At 44.0% G+C, this 23,768-nt stretch overlaps 1 protein-coding gene and 1 long non-coding RNA gene across 2 annotated transcripts in view; one reads left to right on the top strand and one right to left on the bottom strand.

The window, feature by feature from the left end:
* LOC115130561 (Kv channel-interacting protein 1-like) overlaps positions 1 to 23,271 on the bottom strand; it is a 32,584-nt gene extending 9,313 nt beyond the window's left edge. Inside the window, exon 1 of the mRNA XM_029661827.2 lies at positions 22,816 to 23,271. Coding sequence (XP_029517687.1) covers positions 22,816 to 22,879 — 64 coding nt within the window. The 5' untranslated portion in view covers positions 22,880 to 23,271. The remainder of the gene's footprint in view (positions 1 to 22,815) is intronic.
* LOC115130562 (uncharacterized) lies at positions 494 to 1,571 on the top strand. Its single transcript, XR_003863812.2, has 3 exons — positions 494 to 633; positions 1,018 to 1,096; positions 1,356 to 1,571. It is a non-coding gene; the product is annotated as an uncharacterized LOC115130562 (long non-coding RNA).
* Positions 23,272 to 23,768: the final 497 nt, after the last annotated feature.

The following is a 23,768-nucleotide window of genomic DNA, read 5'->3' as shown; positions in this document are numbered from 1 at the left end:
CCCATAAGTAAAAATGTATTCACGCATGGCTGTAGGTCACTTTGGATAAAAGTGTCTGCAAAATGTTATATTATATTTCACTAAGACATTTTTAGGATGGCTCAACCTCTTTCCCTCTTCGGTGCATAGTCAATATTGGACCTGACCTCAACTTCCCCCAAAATGCTGTGCTGTAAGATGACACACACTCTAAAGTGCAGTCTCTCGCATCAAACATCATCGTTAGGGCATCCATTAGATTTTTTTTTGCCTACTTCTTTTTTTGCCTAAATTCTGTTTTCTTAGTTTTGTTTTCCCAGGTTTCGGATTTCCGGATTTCCCAGGTTTTTTTCAATAGAAAAACTAAAACTTTTGATTTTCTGTCTTCACAACAATGCTTAAACCACATCAGGGGGGGATTTTTGAGTTATGGAGGAAATGAATGAAACGTAGATTTGTAATTGAGTGTAATTGCCCTTTAATTCAGTGAGCATGCCCTACATTGTTGTTCGATTAGCGGGTTTTCTGTAGTGCGTTATGCGCACTTGTGATATGATTCGGATGACACCGGAATGGGCATACTCTACTTACTGGAGCTTCACGTGAAGGAAAGAGTAGGGGAGGATGGAGTTCGCTTCTGCTGCAGTGTTCATGGTAAAATATTAGCATTGTGGCTGTGCTTCGAGTAAAAGGATAGGAACACTACGTATTATTCAGAGCCCCACGAAAGGACACAATATACAGTATACATCCTAGAGATCCTACTGAGCATTCTCTAACATACTTTTACTGCGGCACCCAGGATAGTTATTGCTGTAAGCCAATATGTATTCCATATACAGCGATTCGCATTGGCGGCATTTATTTATTTAAAACCCAAATGTAATGCAAATGTCAGTTAAATATGAATCATTTTAATGTTTCAACAATAATTGTTTAAATATCATGAATGGTTATCGAATATTTTATACTATTACGTGGGATACTTTTATTTAGAACGTTTCGTAAATTCCGTGACCCGGAAGTACTTTTTTTTAGTGTTGCTGACGAGACGCTGAACATGTGACGAGTTTGAACAGCAAATGCCAACTTGTGCTGCCACCGGACAGTAAAAAAAGTAAATTAAGCTTTATGAATTATAATATAAATTATTTTGTTGTAGTTAAGTGTTGAGTTAGATTACATACAGTAGCTACCTCAATTGTTATTTTAAATAATTTCGGTGACTTCACCTAAATGTAGCTTGCTAGCAGGCTCAGCTTAAATGCAATTCACCTTAGACACAGCAATGTCTCATAGTCACGTTATGACATTTGTAAATTAAAGATAAATATAATAATAGGAATTTAATGGAGTTTCCCCTTCTTCCCATTTAGAGTTTCTGGCGCAGCACAGCAATGATCTTATCCAGATGGTGGGACAAAGGCATTTCCTAACAAACATGCGATCTTTCTTGGTTGTTACCTTTAAGGTTGGAACCAACATGCAGTAACTCCAGCAGGAAGAAAGACAATACGTTTTAGCTGTTGGTGATCATTTCCTAAGTGTTGATACATTGGTGTTTACGCCATTAAACCTTTATGTGTATGTTATTAATGACCAAAGGTGTCTGACTTTATAGTAAGTACAGCGTCATATGATAAGACATTTATGTGTATGTTAGTAATGACCAAAGGTGTCTGACTTTATAGTAAGTACAGCGTCATATGATAAGACATTTATGTGTATGTTAGTAATGACCAAACGGGTCTGACTTTATAGTAAGTACAGCACCATATGATATAAGGCATTTATGTACAGTACCAGTCAAAAGTGTGGACACAGCTACTATAACACATATGGAATCATGTAGTAACCAAAAAAGTGTTCTCTCTTTCTCTCTCTTTCATACACACACACACACACACAATTACTCCATTGTCCAACTATTAGCCCATAACAATACAGCAATAGTCATAGACATCAATAGTCATAGCAATCTTCCATTCATAAGGAAGTTTTGCACAGTACAGATTTAGAACCTTTTAACTCTATTTGCTCAGCAGGCGAACACGGTCAAGAGACACATACTATCCGGGTTGATATTCAGCATAGTAGTGGTGCCAGTGGTAACTACTCACCCTCAACATGGATGACCCCCACAAGGTGCAGTAGTTTAACTGCCCCGCAGATCAGAAGCATAATAGCTATGATATGGAGACTGCTCGCCTCATGTTCTCCCTCATTATCCATCTCCTTTATCTCTACATCTATCAGGTCTACCGCTGGTTTTCCCTTTTCTTCCTGTTCTCCTATCTTCCCCTGCTCTGGCGGTACGTATGTAAACTTTCTACAGGACGTATCCCACCCCTCTATCCCCTTCCTCTCTCTACTTCTGTCTCCTCTCACTGACTGCAACCACTATCATTCTACCTGCCTCGCTCTCTCTCCACCTCTTCCCTCCTTATCCCCCTCGCCCATCTCTTTCTCTCCCTCTTACCTTCGCACCATGCCTGTGACCCTCACTAGCCCTATCCCCAGTTTCCCACTCTCACACTCATTCCCTCCCCATTTCTCTCTGTTTAGTAATAGAATGTCCTTCACTCTCAGGATGGACACCACCTCCAGGGCGAGAGATGAATCACTGAACCTACCAGAACAATGATACACTCACCTTCAACCTGCCAGCTGTGTGTGTGTGTGTGTACTGTACATCACAGAGATGTGCTTAACTTGCTTGAAGGTAACTTTGCTAAATTGACGTTATATCCTTTAAATGACACACAATTACAATAGGCACAAGTTATTGTCCCCCATGTAAACCAACCAGTGACGCCAAGAGCTTTTATTTTTACCTAGAAAATACATTCCACTGTATGTGTAGGCCGTCATTGTAAATAATAATTTGTTCTTAACTGACTTGCCTAGTTAAATAAAGGTTAAATAAAAATCTAAAATACAAATTAATAAAGTAAAATCAACTTGCAGTAATTCAAATTTACCAGTAGAGGGAGGCAGACTCTCTTGCAAGATTAGATCCCTGACTGTGATTGTCCACTTCCTCCTTTCATATTGGTCTAATGGTATTATTCCAGAACCTGTTCAGCACTTTGAACATGTCTTGTCAGGGTTTCCTTACAATGGAATGGGCGGCAGGTAGCCTAGCAGTTAAGAAAGTTGGGCCATTAACCAAAAGGTCTCTGATTTGAATCCCCAAACTGACTAGGTGATTTTATTTTTGTCAATGTGCCCTTGAGCTAGGTACTTAATCCTAATTGCTTCTGTAAATCTCGCTGGATAAGCGTGCGATGTAAATAAGTGTATGCATCCCTATTCTTCTCCTCTGTCGTCCTATTCAAACTGATCCCGGTAATCCTTCTCTGTACGAGACGCTCGTTTGCATAATCTGAATCAGGCAAGGGCTACAGCTGCTTCTCATTGGCTGTTTAACAGCGAGGAGCACTCGCTAAGAAGCATAACCACCACTCTGACATCACAACACTGAGCAGGTACAGTGCCTTCAGAATGAATTCGCACCCCTTTTCCACATTTTGTCGTGTTACAGCCTGAATTTGGAATGGATTACATTGAGATGTTGTGTCACTGATCCACACACAATACCCCGTTATGTCAAAGTGGAATTATGTTCTTAGAGATGATCAACAGCCAATTTGACAGAGTTTGGAAGACTTTTTGAAAGAATAATGGGCAAATATTGTTCAATCCAGGTGTGCAAAGCTCCTAGGCCCCAATTCCGACTCGAGTTAAGAGTGTCTAAGGGGAACGTAGCATTAGAAGAGCATGCTATTCACCCACTATTCGTTTTGGGTGGAGATGGAATAAATGAAGGCGTGGCGGAGGCGTGTCTACAGCTACACCGTATTCTGACCTTGACTTCATTCCCTCATAATTCCAACACCTTTACACGTGAGGAAACCATGAGTAAGGTCAAGCGAACCTGCCATTTCCAAGTGGAAAAAGCATCTACTTTCTTTTTCCTTGCGGAAATAACAGAATTTCCCGTGCACATTTATACATTTTATTTATAAATTGGTAAATGCTATTGATAAGAGCTGGGTAAATGAGTAATCTGTTTGTAGAAGGGGATTACAAATAGTAATTGTTTTAGATGATTTTTCCTTATGATCCCTGGGGATTAATGTGATCTAGCCATACGGAAGCAAACTGAAAGTCATATCAACATGACATCTATTGCTGCCCCTTTTCCATGGTCAAATTGGAAATAAACCGTTTTACCGTTATTCTAAATTTGAATTGTGTGCCCTCGTAATTTGCACGGATGAAATGTGGAGACTAATGCTACAGACATCAGTAGGGCTGATGAGTAGATCTATGCACTTTGTTTTGATTCTGTGCCCAGGCTTTTCTCCATTTTATTTGTCCGTTTGTAACATGTTAAATATTAGCCACTATCGGGAGCCACCTTTAGTAATACCCACGCGCATGTATTTTTGCATCATTCCATTCTGTTTATCTCTCTTCCCTCTGTCACATCCTTGTAGTTGTTGCTGAGGGTCGCTGGCATTAGTGGATCACATTAGGCTAACGTACAATCGTTTGAGACATGTAGCCTATTTGAAGACATGTAGCCTCATTATGGAACCCAGACCACGCGTAGCAGGTTAAACCTGGAGCCTGGCGCACAGTTCATAACGACTGGATCGTAGTCGTATGATCAGTGAGGATCAGGGTAGATTTATAGGACTGTTGTTCAACCCCTATCGTGCGCCTTTTCCCCCCACCTTCCGATATTTTGTGGATTGAACTTGAATATGGCAACTTTCAGGGTGAATCAAACCACTGTACTTTTTAGTCACCGTTATATTTTGTGTGCAAATGTTCATTTTTGTACTTTCCTAACCCTAAAACGTGACTGAATAATCTACATGAATTGTATCTACCAGTTGGTGCTGAAACAGAGACGAATATGCATAGATGGCTTTCTTTCTTGGCAGCCTATATTCTGACCCTGTTCTCTCAATGTGTTCTAATGAGTCTGTCGACCAAATTCTAATTAAAAGTACACCTTATTTAAACGGATGGCTGAAGACAAATGTACTTTTAAACCCCATTGAATGAAAACTCCATGAGAATATCTGTTGGCAACTCAATAAGGCAAGTCTGAATCGCCAAATACTGAGAAGTGTGTAGGAAAGGCGTGTATAGGAAGGGCATACATTCCTAAGTCAGGATCGGGGCCTTAGACTTGCCCAGGATGATGGAGTTTTTCTTCCACTTTGACACGACAGAGTATTTTGTGTAGGTCGTTGACAGAAAAATAACAACAAATCCATTGTAATCCAACTTTGTAACAAAAAAAAATGTGAGCAAAAGTCAAGGGGCGTGAATACTTTCTGAACACACTATATATGGATCCCTATCATAGACATATTACACACACAAATGTATTACCACAGCCTTACCTCATACACTCACAGCCAGTGGAAATAAGATACTCATTTTTAAATCCCATTTGACTAAAGCAACTTTATCGACTTCAGGGTGGCAAATTGGCATACCTCCAACATACACACGCCAATACATCACTGTCAAATTTGAGGCAGCCCTACTGCCAATGTATGTAATCACCAGCCTTTTGAATGGCTCACTATGTCCAAAACGGACACACAGAGAGTGGCATCTCCACACATTCTTAGAGAGTGCAAAAGCAACACACTCATTAAAAAACAGGCAGAAACTGACCGACAAAGATTCAGCAAACACACACACACACCACTGCACTAATTATTACGCTAACGCCACGAGACAGTCAGTGTGAAAGGCATTAGAGTTCATCCGTCCGCTCATCCCCATGGACAAGAAGAGAGGCTTCAACATATATGGTGTCCGCAGATGAAGACACACATACACTACTAGATAGTCAACTGAGGGCGTTGTCACAGGATGTCTTGGTTAATAAGCACTCTCACACCCTGCAATACAAAGTCTACACCACGGTGTGGGTGAGAGAAGGAACGGGAGGGAGGGAAAGGGGATTGAATGGGAGAGGTGGATGAGAGAGAAAAAAAGAGGGATGTTGGGATGAGAGCGAGGAGAAAGATGCAGATGATACAGTCTGAAGTGTGTGGGAGAGAAAGACGGAAGGAAAGAGAAAAAGAAGAGTGGAATGAGCAAGAGAGATACGAGAGCACAACTGAAGAGGGAGGAAGGAGACAGATTGGGGGCAAAAAAAGACGAGGTTGACAGAGAGAGCAAGGGAGGAAGAGATGTGGAGAGAGAGAGAGATGACGAGGAAAGACACAAAGGGACAGAAAGTATGAGAGAGCGAGAGAGGAGATGAAGACGACATTGCTTCAGGGGGCCAGGTGAGGGAGGGAACGATGGAGGCAGAAGAGAAGGAATGAACAATTCACCAGAGAGAAAAAGCCATCAAAAAGCCTCTGTTGAGACTCAGTCAGACTGACTGTCCCAGAAGACACACAAACAGACACTGTCACAGAGACAACAAGCAGCAGAGAACATCAGGGAGATAGAAAGACCCAGAAACAACAGGATAACACACGTCCAGAGCACAGCGTTGTTATGATAAAGCGATGACATGACAATGCATTGCCAGAATAGGACTATAATCACCTTAAACATATCACATTATCTGCAACATGTCACAAGGGATATCTGACGTTCTCACGGCCTTGTATTGAACACAGAGTAGGCCTAGCACACACCATTGATATGTCAAGACACAAAAACTATATTTAATCATGTACGTGTTCATGTACAGTATGTCAGTATTTCATAATATAAAACGTGATATGTTAGCCAATGGGATTTACACTAAACAAAAATAAGAAACCCAACATGCAACAATTAACAGTTAATATATTGAAATCAGTCAATGGAAATCAATTCTTTAGGTTTCACAGGACTGTGAATACAGATATGCATCTGTTGGTCACAGATACGTTTTACAAAAAAGGTAGGGGTGTGGATCAGAAAGCCAGTCAGTATCTGGTGTGATCACCATTTGCCTCATGACATTTTGGAATCTTGTCCCACTCCTCTTCAATAGCTGTGTGAAGTTGCTGGATATTGGCGGGAACTGGAACACGCTTTCATACACGTCGGTCCAGAGCATCCCAAACATGCTCAATAGGTGAAACATGAGGTAATGGCGGCGGACAAAGGGCACGACAATGGCCCCCGGATCGCGTCACGTTTTCTCTGTATATTCAAATCGCCATCGACAAAATGCAATTGTGTTCGTTGTTCATAGCTTATGCCGGCCCATACTTGAAGCCCACCGCCACCATGGGGCACTCTGTTTTCAAAGTTGACATCAGAAAACTGCTCGCCCACACGACTCCATACACGCTGTCTGCCATCTGCCAGGTACAGTTGAAACCAGGATTAAACCGTGAAGAGAACACTTCTCCAGCCTGCCAGTGGCCATCGAAGGTGAGTATTTGCCCACTGAAGTCAGTAATGATGCCGAACTGCAGTCAGGTCAAGACCCTGGTGAGGACGAAGAGCACACACATGAGCTTCCCTGAGACGGTTTCTGACAGTTTGTGGAGAAATACGTCAGTTTCATCAGCTGTCTGGGTGGCTGGCCTCATACGATCCTGCAGGTGAAGAAGCCGGATGTGGTTACACATGATCTGCGTTTGTGAGGCCGGTTGGACGTACTGCCAAATTCTCCAAAACATTGGTTGTCTAGGCAAAGGAGAAATGCTCACTAACAGGGATGTAAACAAATTTGTGCACAACATTTGAAAGAAATAAGCATTTTCTGCGCATGGAACATTTCTGTGAGCTTTTATTATTATTTATTTTTTACCCCTTTTTTCATGATATCCAATTGGTAATAGTTGCAGTCTTGTCTCATTGCTTCAACTCCCGTATGGACTTGGGAGAGGCTAATGTCGAGACCCATGCGTCCTCCGAAACACAACCCAACCAAGCTGCACTGCTTCTTGCCTTAGACCACTCTGCCACCCGGGAGGCCCCTGGGATCTTTTATTTCAGCTTGTGAAAATGGGACCAACACTTTACATATTTATATTTTTGTTCAGTTTAATGTTATAATGTTACAATATGGCAATAGTCCATATGGAAATATCCTAGAATGACAGAGTAATATGTAAAAGTATGCAAATTAGCAATAAGTAATATGCAAAAGAATGAGCAATAAGCACATTTTCTTCTGGCTAAAAATGGAGAGCAACAGGTCCTCAACCCCCCTCTCTCCCCTCAACCCTTTCCACAACCCCCCCCACCCCTCTCTACTTCTTTCTCTCTCTGTCTCTCTCTTAACTTGTGAGTACATGCCCTAAATGGCCTTGGTTAACTTTGGACCCACATGTCTTAGAATACTGCGCTGACCTGTCCCTCCCGAAAACGGACATCTTTTGTTGCCATGACGACCGTGCTTCCAAGGTAACAGGCAAGAAATGAGTGTGTGAGCAGAGTGATAAACACCTTGTGCATGTGTGTGTGTCGCCCCTCCACTGCTGTGCGCACGCACGCACACACAATGTCACTTCCTTCCACCTCCAACACATGGATATGCAAACACACAGACACCACCTGGGCATGCACCTAGACATGAACACTAGCTATACATTATCTCTTTCCTGATGAAACTCTCTCTCGCTCTTTAGTTTTTACACACCTGTTACCTCAGTCTCTCTCTCACACAAACATTCAACAGATGCTTCCATGGTGTAGTGACAAAGTTACCTGATTATTAGTGTGTGTGTGTTTGACTTTATATTGGTTGCGTGTGTTTTTGCTAGGTGTAGGTTGTGTTGTTTTCATAAATGTGTGTATGTGAGTGCTAACATCCTTTTTTAAGTTGTGTGTGTGTGCACGTACATGCCCATGTGTCTCTCCTCTGGACGGCCTCCCCTCCTCTCCCCCTTGGTTCTCTCCCCCATGGTTAACGTGCCACCACTGCGCCCATGTTGTCGTCATGGTAACAGCCTTGTCTACGCTCTGTCTGAAGAGGTTTCATCACGTCTGACAGTTTTCACTCCCACTGCCCCCCCCACTCCTTCCCTCTCTCCACTCATCCCTCTCATGAACCGACCCACTCTTCCTTTCTTCTACCCTCTCAATCTCTGTGGAGGCGCTTAGCTCCTCTCCATCTCTCTCTCACCTGTTACACATTAGTAGTTGCTGCTGTGCTCCTACCCCCAAAATACTCTAGAGCAGGCCTGGGCAACTCCAGTCCTCGGGGGCTTGATTGGTGTCACACTTTTCCCCCATCCCCTGGCAAACAATCCGTGAATCAGTGAATCATTGAATCGGTAAATCAGTAAGAGGTTGATTCATTGAATCATAGATCATGATTTGGATTTCACTACTGTTATACCATTCCATCCCCCCTAAGTATAAATATGACACTCAAACACACAGATAGAATCACACACAAACTAATTATTTAAGTTAACGAAATTGATTTCATACATAATCATACTGTCACACAAACACCTTCACAGACACACACACAAATCATTCTCAAGTGAACAGAGACCTGTGTGTCACATCTTCTCCTGCCTCTTTCTCCCCCACCCCACACACACACAGCCCTCATAGCTTGTACATGAAGCACACACAGCCCTCCAATCCATCAACCATCTCACTTATCACCCAGTTCATGCATCATCACATCCCCCAGTACATACATTAATCTATAAAACGCACACTAGGAGAGAGAAGAGGGAGACAGAAAGGAGGAGAGCGGGAGGAAGGGAGGTGGAGGGGGAGAAGGAGTGTGAGGAATGGGTGGGAGAGGAAAAGGAGGAGGATGAGGAGGTGATGGACTTAAATTAAAGGGAAGAGAAGGGGAGAGAGTGGATGTAGAGAGAGAAAAGTGTAATAGACAGGCGTTAGGGAGCAAGGTGGAGAGAAGGGGGGGGGGGGGGGGGTCATGATATGTTACCGTTTTTTTTATAATTGCTAGGACCCATTTCTCAATACTTACTGTAGGTCACTTTTTCCAAACTCTTCACACAGTTCTCCTAATCAACTTTCAGCTTGGCACAGCAGTTAAATTCACATCCCAAATGCACTAAAACACTTCATACATGTCTCAAATCAACTCATTCTTCCGTCACCCAACGTGCACACCTTGACACTCACAAAACAATGGCCTAAAAAAACACTAACAACAGTTAGGATTGCTCAACGTTTTCTTTTGTAAAAATGTCTTTACAAAACAAGAATGACACCTCACTACTGTTTAGAATTCACTGCAGTACATGTTACAGGAATGAATCAGACATGATGCAATATGCTTCAATATGTTTTATGGCATTTTTTGGCATTGAGTGATTCCAAAATACAATAATTTGTATATACACCATCTACCAATACAGATACAGTAGCAGTGCTGGTCAACCCTGTCTTCTGCATTTGGCCACAGGTTCTCATCCACATCACATCTTATGTCATCTTGGGCAACACACCTAGGAACTAATCTATTGGCCTGGTCTACCCCTGGCAGTCTTCTGCAGATATGTCCAGGCATCCAGCATTCATTGCGTCCAGGAGGGACATTTGATCATGTGGATGGTGGTCATAAACCTTCCACCTCCATGAGGAAAATAATTCCTTTATGGGTTTGAGGAATGGAGAGTAAGGTGGGAGGAAAAGTGACACCATCCTGCGATGGGCTGCAAACCACTCTGTGACTGCATGGGAGTGGTGAAATGCCACGTTGTCCCATACAATTACAAACGTTGGCCGATTTCGCCTCACTGCAACCCTTTCCTCACCTGGTACAACCCTTCCATAGAGGTCATCCGAATGTAATGAGACGCTCGGTGTCGTACGGCACAACCCTTCCATAGAGGTCATCCGAATGTAATGAGACGCTCGGTGTCGTACGGCCCAACCCTTCCACAGAGGTCATCCAGGAATGTAATGAGACGCTCGGTGTCGTACGGCCCAACCCTTCCATAGAGGTCATCCAGGAATGTAATGAGACGCTCGGTGTCATACGGCCCAATTAGCGGTTTGTGTGACAGCCATCCATCAGAGCATATTGCTGCACACATTGTGATGTTGGCACCCCTCTGGCCCGGGACATCCACTGTGGCTCTTTTCCCAATCACATTTCTTCCGCGTCGCCGTGTTTTGGCCAAGTTGAAACCAGCCTCATCCACAAAGATGAATATGTGGGGTGTTTGCCTGGCTTCAATCTCCATGAGTCTCTAAAATAAATCCACATGGCAACATAAGAGTTAGGCTATTACGGTAGTTTACATTATACCTAAAAACATGCCATTGTGTGCCTCTGCCCTGTTTGGTTTTGTTCAAAACCAGTTCTGTATTTTATAGTCATCTTACCTGGACATATTGGTTCCTGAGTTGCTTGACTCGTTCAGAGTTCCCCTCAAAGGGGACAGTGTACAGCTGCTTCATCCTGACTTGATGTTGTTTCAGGACTCTAGAAATAGTTCTGCTTACATTGTGAATATTTCCATATGTATCGTTGTCTGCCAACACTCTGTCCCGGATCTCTCTGAGTTCTATGCCATTGTTTCTGACGACCATATCAATGATTGCAGTTTCCTGCACAGCAGTGAAAATCCTACCTCTCCCACCTGTGGGACGCAACCGTTGGGTCCTAAGCAGAAATACAAAAACAATTACACACAAGTGGGTTTGGAGGCTTTGCTCAATTGACATCTGTAATGTGTAGTTCAGTCAGATGCCCTTGCAGAATAATGCACATCTTACTTGTTGTTTTGCCATCTAGATCTCACAATAGATGCCACTGTTGAGCGTTGCAGATTTGGCTGCACTCTCAGACCAGCCTCTCTCATTGATGGACCATCATTTATTACATGATCAATTATAGTAGCCCTAATCTCATCTGAGACTACAGCTCTTGATCTTCCTCTCAAGTCCTCTTCCACCACGCGTACGTACTCCTCTCCCTCTCCCAGCCACTCTTCTTCCTCTGTCATCCACTTCTCTATCGCTGGCTGGTTCCATGTTTACATTACAGTTCAGCATATTCCTAAGATGTCCCCTTTTGTATAGATGTAATGAAATTGAAAGACTAACACCTGGGTGTTCAGCTACAATGGGAATCAGCTGTGGTTGGTAATTGTTTTGATAGCATTTCATTTTTTAGATGTGGAATATATTTCAATACAGTATTACTGTAGAAATGTAGCACATTTCTGTCTTAATCAGTTTTGTTTCATCTTAGATTTTGAACTTAAGTTTTACAGTTTTGAAAAGAGTATGTAAACATGTGCAAATTGGCCTGTAGGTACATAGAGTTTGTGGTGGTGGTGTGAAATTTGAAAGATGTAGCCACTGAATGCATTTTGTACCAAAGCAATGAAAAAATGTTTAGCCCACATAGACTGCTGTTGTGCACACTGTGAGAAGAGTTTTGAAACAGTGACCTAAGTACTGAGAAATGGGTCCTATGGGTTGCAAAAAAACTGTAACGTGTGACTTATTGTGTGATATCCTGTGCAGTGTCACACACGTGTGCGTGCGCTCTATGCCTCCTGTACTGTATGTTCTGTCCACTGGTGTGAACAGAAAGGAATGTATGATCCCAGTGCAGCCAGGTCTCTGAGGAGTACAGCAGCATGTGTCCTCTGCGACCACGTACGGTATGCATCATGACCCATGTCCACTACCACTCATCATGTTCAGAAAATAGAAAGAGGTTCAGCGCCAGGTTTGTGATGCCGATAAAACACAAATACTTTAGTGGGCTCTGCTCTTCTCTTTCAAGTCTGTCTTTCTCTCTACCGTTCTCTCGCTCTTCATCCCTCCAAGGAAACCGTCCCCACCTCTATCTTTCATTATATTCCTTTATCTAGAAATCTCTCTCTCTCTCTCTCTACAGTAGCTCCCACTCCACACTACTTCCTCAAGGTGTAGCCTAACTTAACACTCCTGGGCAAGCTGATATCTCCTGCTCCATCTCTATAACTCAACAATGACAGGGAAAGTCATTTCTCCGAGGTACACATAATAGTTTTTCTTGCTAGTAACCATTTTACTGAAAGGAGGAGGAAGACCCATAAAAAGTGTGTGTGTCGTATTGTGTGCGCGTGCCATATTGTGTGCGTGTGTGTTGTAATGTGGGTGTGTGTCGTAATGTGTGTGTGTGTGTGTGTGTCTGTCGTAATGGGAGTGTGTGTGTGTTATTGTATGTGCCTCTGAAAAGCTTGTTGAATCCCTGCGGGCAGATTGAGAAACAGCTACACTGTTTATTAAGGTCCCTGTCGAGATGAAAGAAAAAGACTGAGGAAGAAGAAAGAGCAAGAGAGAGAGAGCGAAAGAGAGTGAGAGCGAGGAAGAAGAATCAGGTAGAACAGGAGATGAGAAAGAACGGAGAAGACAGAGAGACAGAGGAGGTATGGAAACACGTGACTTAGGAGAGAGAAACTGGAAATGGCAAGAAAAGGGGGACAGTAGGGGACAAACATACTGATCTCAATAAAGATGAAGTCAGTCCAACCAGAGGCTTTGAAAAGCAACTCAAACTCATCCCTCAAACTCCAGAAACACTCATTTCCCCTTAAGACCAATGATTTCACATCTACGTGCATCTCTTCCCTTTATCAAGATAGATTTTGTGAGCCTTGAGACTTCTCTTCACAAAAAAAAACACATTTCAAATGAATCCATTCCATTCCTTTCGGGTAGATATCAGTCCTCAGATATGTATCTCCATCTGGGTAGATATCAGTCCTCAGATATGTATCTCCACCTGGGTAGATATCAGTCCTCAGATATGTATCTCCACCTGGGTAGATATCAGTCCTCAGATATGCATCTCCATCTGGGTAGATATCAGTCCTCAGATATGTATCTCCGTCTGGGTAGATATCAGTCCTCAGATATGGATCTCCACCTGGGTAGATATCAGTCCTCAGATATGTATCTCCACCTGGGTAGATATCAGTCCTCAGATATGTATCTCCACCTGGGTAGATATCAGTCCTCAGATATGCATCTCCGTCTGGGTAGATATCAGTCCTCAGATATGTATCTCCGTCTGGGTAGATATCAGTCCTCAGATATGTATCTCCATCTGGGTAGATATCAGTCCTCAGATATGTATCTCCGTCTGGGTAGATATCAGTCCTCAGATATGGATCTCCACCTGGGTAGATATCAGTCCTCAGATATGTATCTCCACCTGGGTAGATATCAGTCCTCAGATATGTATCTCCATCTGGGTAGATATCAGTCCTCAGATATGTATCTCCATCTGGGTAGATATCAGTCCTCAGATATGTATCTCCGTCTGGGTAGATATCAGTCCTCAGATATGCATCTCCATCTGGGTAGATATCAGTCCTCAGATATGTATCTCCATCTGGGTAGATATCAGTCCTCAGATATGTATATCCACCTGGGTAGATATCAGTCCTCAGATATGCATCTCCGTCTGGGTAGATATCAGTCCTCAGATATGTATCTCCGTCTGGGTAGATATCAGTCCTCAGATATGCATCTCCGTCTGGGTAGATATCAGTCCTCAGATATGCATCTCCGTCTGGGTAGATATCAGTCCTCAGATATGTATCTCCGTCTGGGTAGATATCAGTCCTCAGATATGTATCTCCATCTGGGTAGATATCAGTCCTCAGATATGTATCTCCACCTGGGTAGATATCAGTCCTCAGATATGCATCTCAATCTGGGTAGATATCAGTCCTCAGATATGTATCTCAATCTGGGTAGATATCAGTCCTCAGATATGTATCTCAATCTGGGTAGATATCAGTCCTCAGATATGTATCTCAATCTGGGTAGATATCAGTCCTCAGATATGTATCTCAATCTGGGTAGATATCGTACATTATATCCTCAGAAAATTTAGCAGGATATACTTCACAAGCATTCAGTCATGAACACATCTCTTCAGACTATCAATTTCATGTTATGCATTCCTTTCCAACCCTCTTTGTTTTTTTAATCTCTCCCAGCACAGACGTCATGAGCGTCATGAGCCCTCAACATTATCTTCAGAATACCAATTTCACATCAATATCTCTTCCTTTGACTCACAGTCCAAAAGACGAATCTTGCTGCTCAGACAGAGATAGCTGTATCTCTCAGAGTCTCAGACCTGGCTTTATCTCTACCAGCATAGAGATGATCAACCTTCCTTCCGTCTCAAATCTCATTCAGTCAATCAATCAAATGTATTTTACAAAACCCCTTTTCACATCCGTAGTTGCTTGACAGATACGCAGCCTGAAACCCCGACGAGCAAGCAATGCAGAGATAGCTGAACACAGGTTGATTAAGAATCCCAGTCCCATTTATCTGTCACCAACTCCCTGAGAAAGACAGAGAGGGAGACAGAGAGAAATGGAGCCTCCATATTTTGACACGCTTTGCTTTTATTCTCGTCTAACTGGGGCTGATGTGATTTCTCTGCTCCTGGTGCTGTGACAGACTGGGGACTCGGTTTCAGAACAGCATCTCCTCCCATTCTGATTTGCTCTCGCATTTGTTTGTGGGGTTGGGAGTGGGAGCAGGGAGGAAAGCAATTCTGACAGTCAATCTATGGGTCTGTTGGGGATAAGGGCACATATGAAGAGATAACACACACATAACTTAGAGATGACAGCGCACACACACACACACACACACACACACACACAGTTCAGTTGACGGGCAAAACCCAGTTTGAGCTACACCATGACTCATTGACCTCCTGCTGTTTAGGGCAGTCACATAAGCCTCTCTTCACATCATAATCGTCATGGCCACAGCCATTTACAGTGACACGTCATATAACGTCATATAACGTCATATACCACCCCCCCCCCCCCCCCCCCCCACCCCCACCCCAGCTACTAAAACACACAGCTATAATCACTCAAGCATACAGAAACACATACAAGATAAACGTATAGCGTCACAACGGGGGGGAAAACCACCACAGGCATGTTTTAAATCACTATTAATATGTGTCTAATGGTATGTGTCAGAACCATACAGTGCAGCTATGTCATGTATCACTTCTGTCATTTCAATGAAGCCATCTATCAATCATCACACCTATGTTATAGCACACAGCTCATTACAATAACCCCGGGCTGGGGACGTCGCTCTTAGAAGTTCCGTCTTGAAATTTAGGGTGTTTGAATAATTCAGGATGTCCCTAATCTGTTATTATTAAAGCAAATCAGCGTCATTTTTCGAAATCTGAAATGTCTGCCGGTCATCCTCCCCCGGGCGTGTCAGAGATGCTGTGTTTAGCCACTCTCCCCGGGGACCGCCGAATCAAATCGAGCTTTCTTTACGTCGCACATTTCAGCCATGAATGCAACGCGATGCGCTTCACAGGGGGAAAAAACTGAAATGAAAAACGATGAAAATAAAAACATAAAACAGAAGAAGAAAAATTGAAAGACTAAAAAAGTACCCAGAGGAAAAGCAAAGCTAAAAAGGTGTGTTTTTAAGAATGATTTTAAACATGTCCACAGTTTTGTCTCCCCTCAGATTCTCTGGCAGGCTATTCCAGAGGCAGGGGGCATAATAACTAAAGGCTGCCTCTCCATGCCTCTTGGTCCTGGGCTTTGGAATAGTTAAAAGGCCAGTACCAGAGGACCTGAGGGACCTTCTGGGTACATAAGTCTGCTAAATGACTTAAATGTAAATGTAAATAACTTAAAGCATATCTGATATGTATTAGGGTGCACAATCAAGCATTGATTTTAAAACCAATCAAAGAATCTTAAAACTCACAGGCAGCCAGTGCAGAGACCTTAAAACCAGTGTACTGTGTGCTCTCCATCGGGTCTTGGTCAGTACCCGTGCTGCAGCATTCTGTATGTTTTACAGTGCAGAGACCTTAAAACCAGTGTACTGTGTGCTCTCCATCGGGTCTTGGTCAGTACCCGTGCTGCAGCATTCTGTATGTTTTACAGTGCAGAGACCTTAAAACCAGTGTACTGTGTGCTCTCCATCGGGTCTTGGTCAGTACCCGTGCTGCAGCATTCTGTATGTTTTACAGTGCAGAGACCTTAAAACCAGTGTACTGTGTGCTCTCCATCGGGTCTTGGTCAATACCCGTGCTGCAGCATTCTGTATGTTTTACAGTGCAGAGACCTTAAAACCAGTGTACTGTGTGCTCTCCATCGGGTCTTGGTCAGTACCCGTGCTGCAGCATTCTGTATGTTTTACAGTGCAGAGACCTTAAAACCAGTGTACTGTGTGCTCTCCATCGGGTCTTGGTCAGTACCCGTGCTGCAGCATTCTGTATGTTTTGCAGTTGACCAATGGATTTCTTGGGTAGACCAGACAGGAGAGCATTACAGTAGTCAGGCCTGCTTGTAATAAAAGCATGGATGAGTCTCTCTGTATCAGCCTGAGAGAGAAACGGCCTGAGAGAGAAACTCAGGTGGTAAAAAGCTATTTTGGTCACATTCCTGATGTGTGAATCGAAATAGAGTTCAGAATCTAAAATGACACCTAGGTTTTTTTTACCTGGTGTTTTATCGTTATTATCGTTAAAATGTGCGGCCAGATTCTCTCTCTGTGCTTTGGCTCCAATAATAATTACTTCGGTCTTGTCTTGATTTAACTGGAGGAAGTTGTGAGCCATCCAAGTATATAAATGACTAATACAGTCTAATAATTTATCCATGGAGATAAAAATCCTCTGGTGACACAGAAATTGGAAGGTGTATATCGTCGACGTAGCAGTGAAAATCAATGCCGTGCTTTCCGATAACAGCCCAAGGGGTAACATATATAAACTGAACCGTACCGGACCCAAAATCAAACCTTGTGGAACACCACAAGTGATATCTATAATGACATTTTAATAGAAAGTGTTTCTTTATCATTAAACCCCAACACGTTTCAGCACACCAGCTTTAATCAGGGTGCTTCTTACATCATTGAACAAGCCTGGCTCTATGTCAGACTCTGGGCACTCAGCCTCCTCTGGGATTGGATATGAAAGGAAAGGAAACTGAAAACGTAAACCGTGGCAAATATCGTGGAAGAGAGTGAATTTAAACTTGGCAACCACTCAAACAATCGCACATCAAGCTAATTAAATACTAAAAACTGAATTAAGCACAGACACCGGCAAATACACATACTCGCACACACAAAGACACACACACAGGCACAGTGCTGTGGGCAATGGATGATCACCCCTGGATAGAGCCATGTGTCTAGTAAAGCTATTTGGCAGTTCTAATTGCTCCTTTTGGTGGGTGTCTTTTGATGTGTGTGTGTGTGGGGGGGGGGGGGGGGGGGGGGGGGGGTGCTGCTCCTCTAATGCTGCTGCTGTAGCCTCTTCATTCTGTGTCTGAGGGGGATATTAACCCAAAGACACACCCACAAACTCTACCCTAGATAGACCCACATTCACTCTACCTGATTAGCCCAAACGCTTCAAAGCCTGAGATCAGCTTTAGGGAAGCACGCAGTGTGGACGTCCCTATCAGACCTCAAAGACAGAGCGAGGCAGAGAGAAGGGGCGGAGAGAGAGAGAGAGAGAGAGAGAGAGATTGAATACAGAGTAATATGGGGTGAGAGAAAGAGAGAAGGGGGATGAGGACATTTTTGATAGAGTAAGAGAGGGGTGGACGGGTGGAATATTTTCTTTATAGCTCGGTTTCCATCTAATTTGGGGAAAAATGTTCATGCGAATATTCTATAAGCCGCATAAATATAATATACACATGTTTTTCCACCAGAGATGTGTTTCCATCAAGTTGACTTGCAGATGAAAGACTGTGCGTGACGATGGAGCGCCCGTAAAAAACACATGAATTCCCATGTGTCGAATAAAAAATACAAGTTCATTTAAAATGGGTTTCCATCGTATTTTCAACTCTACTGATGGTTTTCCCACAAGAAATATAGTGTGCCCACTCCGGTATTTTTGAATATTCGCATGGAAATCTGTCACCGACTGGATGGAAACCTAGCTGATGTTATGGATTTTTGTTATTATCTTCTCTGGGGAAATCATTCTTATTGGAAGTAGTGTGTTGTGAGGTGACAGAAGATAAAGGATCATCGTTCCCGGAGGCTCCACAGAAGCAACGGCAGAGCTATGATCTCCTGCTGTACTGAATAATGTCTCTTCATCTCTCAGCCTGACCTTTGCTAATCTCCCTCCCTCCCTCCCTCCCTCCCTCCCTACCTTCCTTAAAGGTTCAATGCAGCCGTTTTTATCTCATTATCACTTTCAACAACAAAAAAATCCCCCCCCCCCCACACACGCACACAAACACACCAAAGAAATTGCTTCTTAGCAAAGAGCAATTTCTCAAGATAGAATTTTGCTACGACTGCCTGGAAGTCGTCTTAATGGGGAGGGGAAAACTGAAATCTAGATTAGATCTAAATGATTGGCGGAGAGGTTTAGAACTCTCTTTCTTATTGGTCTATCGCAGGCCAAATCTCCATCCCACCAAAACAGTCTGAAACTTCAGGCAGTCTTTTCAAACAGCTCTTACATTTTCACAATTTCACAGTATTGACCCATGTTGACTCCAATTCCTCCCACAGTTGTGTCAAGTTGGTTGGTAGTGGATCTCTACTCTGAATAGTTTGTTCCGTCTCATCCTACAAATGCTCAATTGGATTGACATCTCTCTTTCTCCACCTCTCTGTCCGTCTACCCATGTTAACCTCCTCTCTTTCTCCAGCTCTCTGTCCGTCTACCCATGTTAACCTCCTCTCTTTCTCCAGCTCTCTGTCCGTCTACCCATGTTAACCTCCTCTCTTTCTCCACCTCTCTGTCCGTCTACCCATGTTAACCTCCTCTCTTTCTCCACCTCTCTGTCCGTCTACCCATGTTAACCTCCTCTCTTTCTCCACCTCTCTGTCCGTCTCCTCATGTTAACCTCTTCTCTTTCTCCACCTCTCTGTCTGTCTCCTCATGTTAACCTCCTCTCTTTCTCCACCTCTCTGTCCGTCTACCCATGTTAACCACCTCTCTTTCTCCACCTCTCTGTCCGTCTACCCATGTTAACCTCCTCTCTTTCTCCACCTCTCTGTCCGTCTACCCATGTTACCCTCCTCTCTTTCTCCACCTCTCTGTCCGTCTACCCATGTTACCCTCCTCTCTTTCTCCACCTCTCTGTCCGTCTACTCATGTTAACCTCCTCTCTTTCTCCACCTCTCTGTCCATCTACCCATGTTAACCTCCTCTCTTTCTCCACCTCTCTGTCCGTCTACCCATGTTAACCTCCTCTCTTTCTCCACCTCTCTGTCCGTCTACCCATGTTAACCTCGTCTATCTACCCATGTTAACCTCCTCTCTTTCTCCACCTCTCTGTCCGTCTACCCATGTTAACCTCCTCTCTTTCTCCACCTCTCTGTCCGTCTACCCATGTTAACCACCTCTCTTTCTCCACCTCTCTGTCCGTCTACTCATGTTAACCTCCTCTCTTTCTCCACCTCTCTGTCCATCTACCCATGTTAACCTCCTCTCTTTCTCCACCTCTCTGTCCGTCTACCCATGTTCTCTTTCTCCACCCTCCTCTCTACTCATGTTAACCTTCTCCACCTCTCTGTCCGTCTACCCATGTTAACCTCCTTTCTTTCTCCACCTCTCTGTCCGTCTACCCATGTTAACCACCTCTCTTTCTCCACCTCTCTGTCCGTCTACTCATGTTAACCTCCTCTCTTTCTCCACCTCTCTGTCAGTCTACCCATATTACCCTCCTATATCTACCCATGTTAACCTCCTCTCTTTCTCCACCTCTATGTCCGTCTACTCATGTTAACCTCCTCTCTTTCTCCACCTCTCTGTCAGTCTACCCATGTTACCCTCCTATATCTACCCATGTTAACCTCTCTTTCTCCACCTCTCTGTCCGTCTACCCATGTTAACCACCTCTCTTTCTCCACCTCTCTGTCCGTCTACCCATGTTAACCTCCTCTCTTTCTCCACCTCTCTGTCCGTCTACTCATGTTAACCTCCTCTCTTTCTCCACCTCTCTGTCCGTCTACCCATGTTACTCTCCTATATCTACCCATGTTAACCTCCTCTCTTTCTCCACCTCTCTGTCCGTCTCCTCATGTTAACCTCCTCTCTTTCTCCACCTCTCTGTCCGTCTACCCATGTTAATCTTTCTTTCTCCACTTCTCTGTCCGTCAACCCATGTTAACCTCCTCTCTTTCTCCACCTCTCTGTCCGTCTACCCATGTTAACCATCTCTCTTTCTCCACCTCTCGGTCCGTCTACCCATGTTAACCTCCTCTCTTTCTCCACCTCTCTATCCGTCTACCCATGTTAACCACCTCTCTTTCTCCACCTCTATCTACCCATGTTAACCACCTCTTTCTCCATCTCTATCTACCTCTGTTAACCTCTCCTTAATCACTCTTTTCCCTCCTTTTATATTCTGTCACCTCCTCACTCTACCTCTGTTAACCACCTCTATCTACCCATGTTAACCGCCTCTTTCTCCATCTCTCACCTCCTGTTAACCACCTCTATCTACCTCTGTTAACCACCTCTATCTACCCATGTTAACCACCTCTTTCTCCATCTCTACCTACCTCTGTTAACCACCTCTATCTACCTCTGTTAACCACCTCTATCTACCCATGTTAACCACCTCTTACTCCATCTCTACCTACCTCTGTTAACCACCTCTATCTACCTCTGTTAACCACCTCTATCTACCCATGTTAACCACCTCTTTCTCCACCTCTATCTACCCATGTTAACCACCTCTTTCTACCCATGTTAACCACCTCTTTCTCCATCTCTATCTACCTCTGTTAACCTCTCCTTTCTTTACCTCTCCATCTTAATCACTCTTCTTCCCCCTTTTACCTAAACTCTGTCACCTCCTCTTACTCTACCTCTCTTTCTATCCCCCTCTCATTACAAGCCTCTGTTCACCTCTATCTCTCCTGCCTTTTGGGACTCCCACTCTGACGCGACGTCTTGGAAGTTGAAGCGGAGGTTCTGTAAGCATGTTATGACATGTTCTGTTTCTCAGGAGCTTGTAGCTCTGTACTGCTAGTCCAACTCTGTAGAAACTGTACCGTTTCAGCTGTGTTGATTAAATAGAGGAATAGATCACGGACAGTGTCTTTATTGTAATGGATAATGCCCTTGTAGACCTAGTTCCTGTAGACCTAGTTCCTGTTGCTCTAGTGTTTTATAGCTCTACGTCTGGGAGTTCTATGCTCTTTAGTTCTGGGTCCACTGGTGTGTGACAGAGTCAGTCTGGACATCAGTAGACACACCACAGGCAATGGCTGACCGATTACAGTGATTTCCTCAACACAGCATCTCAAAGGATTCTTCTTGTCCGGCTCCCCTCTGAGGACTAGAAAGGCGCCCCTATAACCTAAAGACAAACAGACAGACTAATACGCACTCAAGCACACACAGACAGACACACAGACAGACAGACAGGCGTGTGCTCGCACAAACACAGTTTCCTGTCCTTGTCAGACAGTACACAGGTGCTGCTTCAATGAACAGAAGGAGAGACGTTGAGGCTAGTGAATACCATCACCTTTTATAGACATTGGGAACCTCTATTTACCTTAGCAGAGTGCTGTGTACACACACACACACACACACACACACGTGCTAGCACTTGAGAACTAAGTTGGTTTTCCTCACTAACTTTGCTCTCCTCCGGTATCCAATGTTTATTCACTCGCACAATGTACATGTAACGCCATACGCATAAACAACCCATCACGAATGGATACAGACACTAATGGATACCGGTACATATGCAGGCAATCTCACGTGCATAATGTAGCCCACACACACTCGCGTAAGTGGAGTACCTACACCTACGACCAAGCCTCTCACACCCACAGTGAACTGGATCAGCTTACAACTCTGAGAATAAACAACGGAGGTCTTACCTTTCCGATAGGTCCGATCCTGCTTATTGGATTGCATGGAAAAGGTCCCCATGACGAGACCCATGTTCACGGCCGCACACGGGGTTTGTGTGTGCGATTGATTGAGTGTGTGAGTGTGGTACAACTGATTCCGTTAAGATATGAACATGAGGCTACTCTGTGTGCAAGCCAGTGTCATTCCTCTTCCGTCTGACACCTACGCAGTTGTAATGCCTGTGTGTGTAAGTGTGTGTGTGTGTGAATGAGAGAGAGAGAGAGAAAGAGCGAGAGAGAGCAAATGCACTACGGAGCTACCTTTGTCTGTATAGCAACACTGACACCCCTGGGTTTACAGCCATCTGTCGCTCTCTCTTTCTCGCTCTCTCTCTTTCTCTCACACACTATCCCTCTCTTACTCTCTCTTACTCTCTCTCTCTGTCACTGGCTTCCTGTCATTCTATCAATTCCTTTCACACTCTCCCCATTTTCTCTTTACATACGCCTGATACTCCCCCTCTTTTCCCCTCTCCGTCTCTCCCTCTCTTTGTCTGCCTCGTGGGGAGATGATGAACACACTGTTGCTTGCAGAGGAACAAGAAGCCAGACACAATCTCCCTCTACCTCACAGGGGAAAGCTGAAAGCCCGGGAGGAGAGAGGGAAGAAACCCTCGAGGAGAGAGGGAAGAGGGGTGCAGAAGGAAGGGAGGAGAGAAATATATATATTCAGTTTGATGAAAAGATAATTTGAGAATTTGACTCTAGGTAAATGCAAGAAGCAGCTGAGTGAGAAACGAAGAGAGAGAAAGAGATATGAAGTGAGAAAGGGGAGGGGGCTCTTCTCAGCCCCTCTTGCTATTCCGCAGACACGCCGTCTGCCTGTTGTGAGTGGTTTTGGGATTATCTCACACATGACTGGCTTGGCGCGCGCTCGTGTGTGTGTGTGTTGCTCGTGTGTGTGCGTATGCAGTGTGCGT

The sequence above is a fragment of the Oncorhynchus nerka genome, linkage group LG6, assembly GCF_034236695.1.
Source record: "Oncorhynchus nerka isolate Pitt River linkage group LG6, Oner_Uvic_2.0, whole genome shotgun sequence".
Classification (NCBI taxonomy): Eukaryota; Metazoa; Chordata; class Actinopteri; order Salmoniformes; family Salmonidae; genus Oncorhynchus; species Oncorhynchus nerka.
Note: the sequence above shows the minus strand (reverse complement) of the source record. Positions and strands in the feature narration are given on the sequence as shown.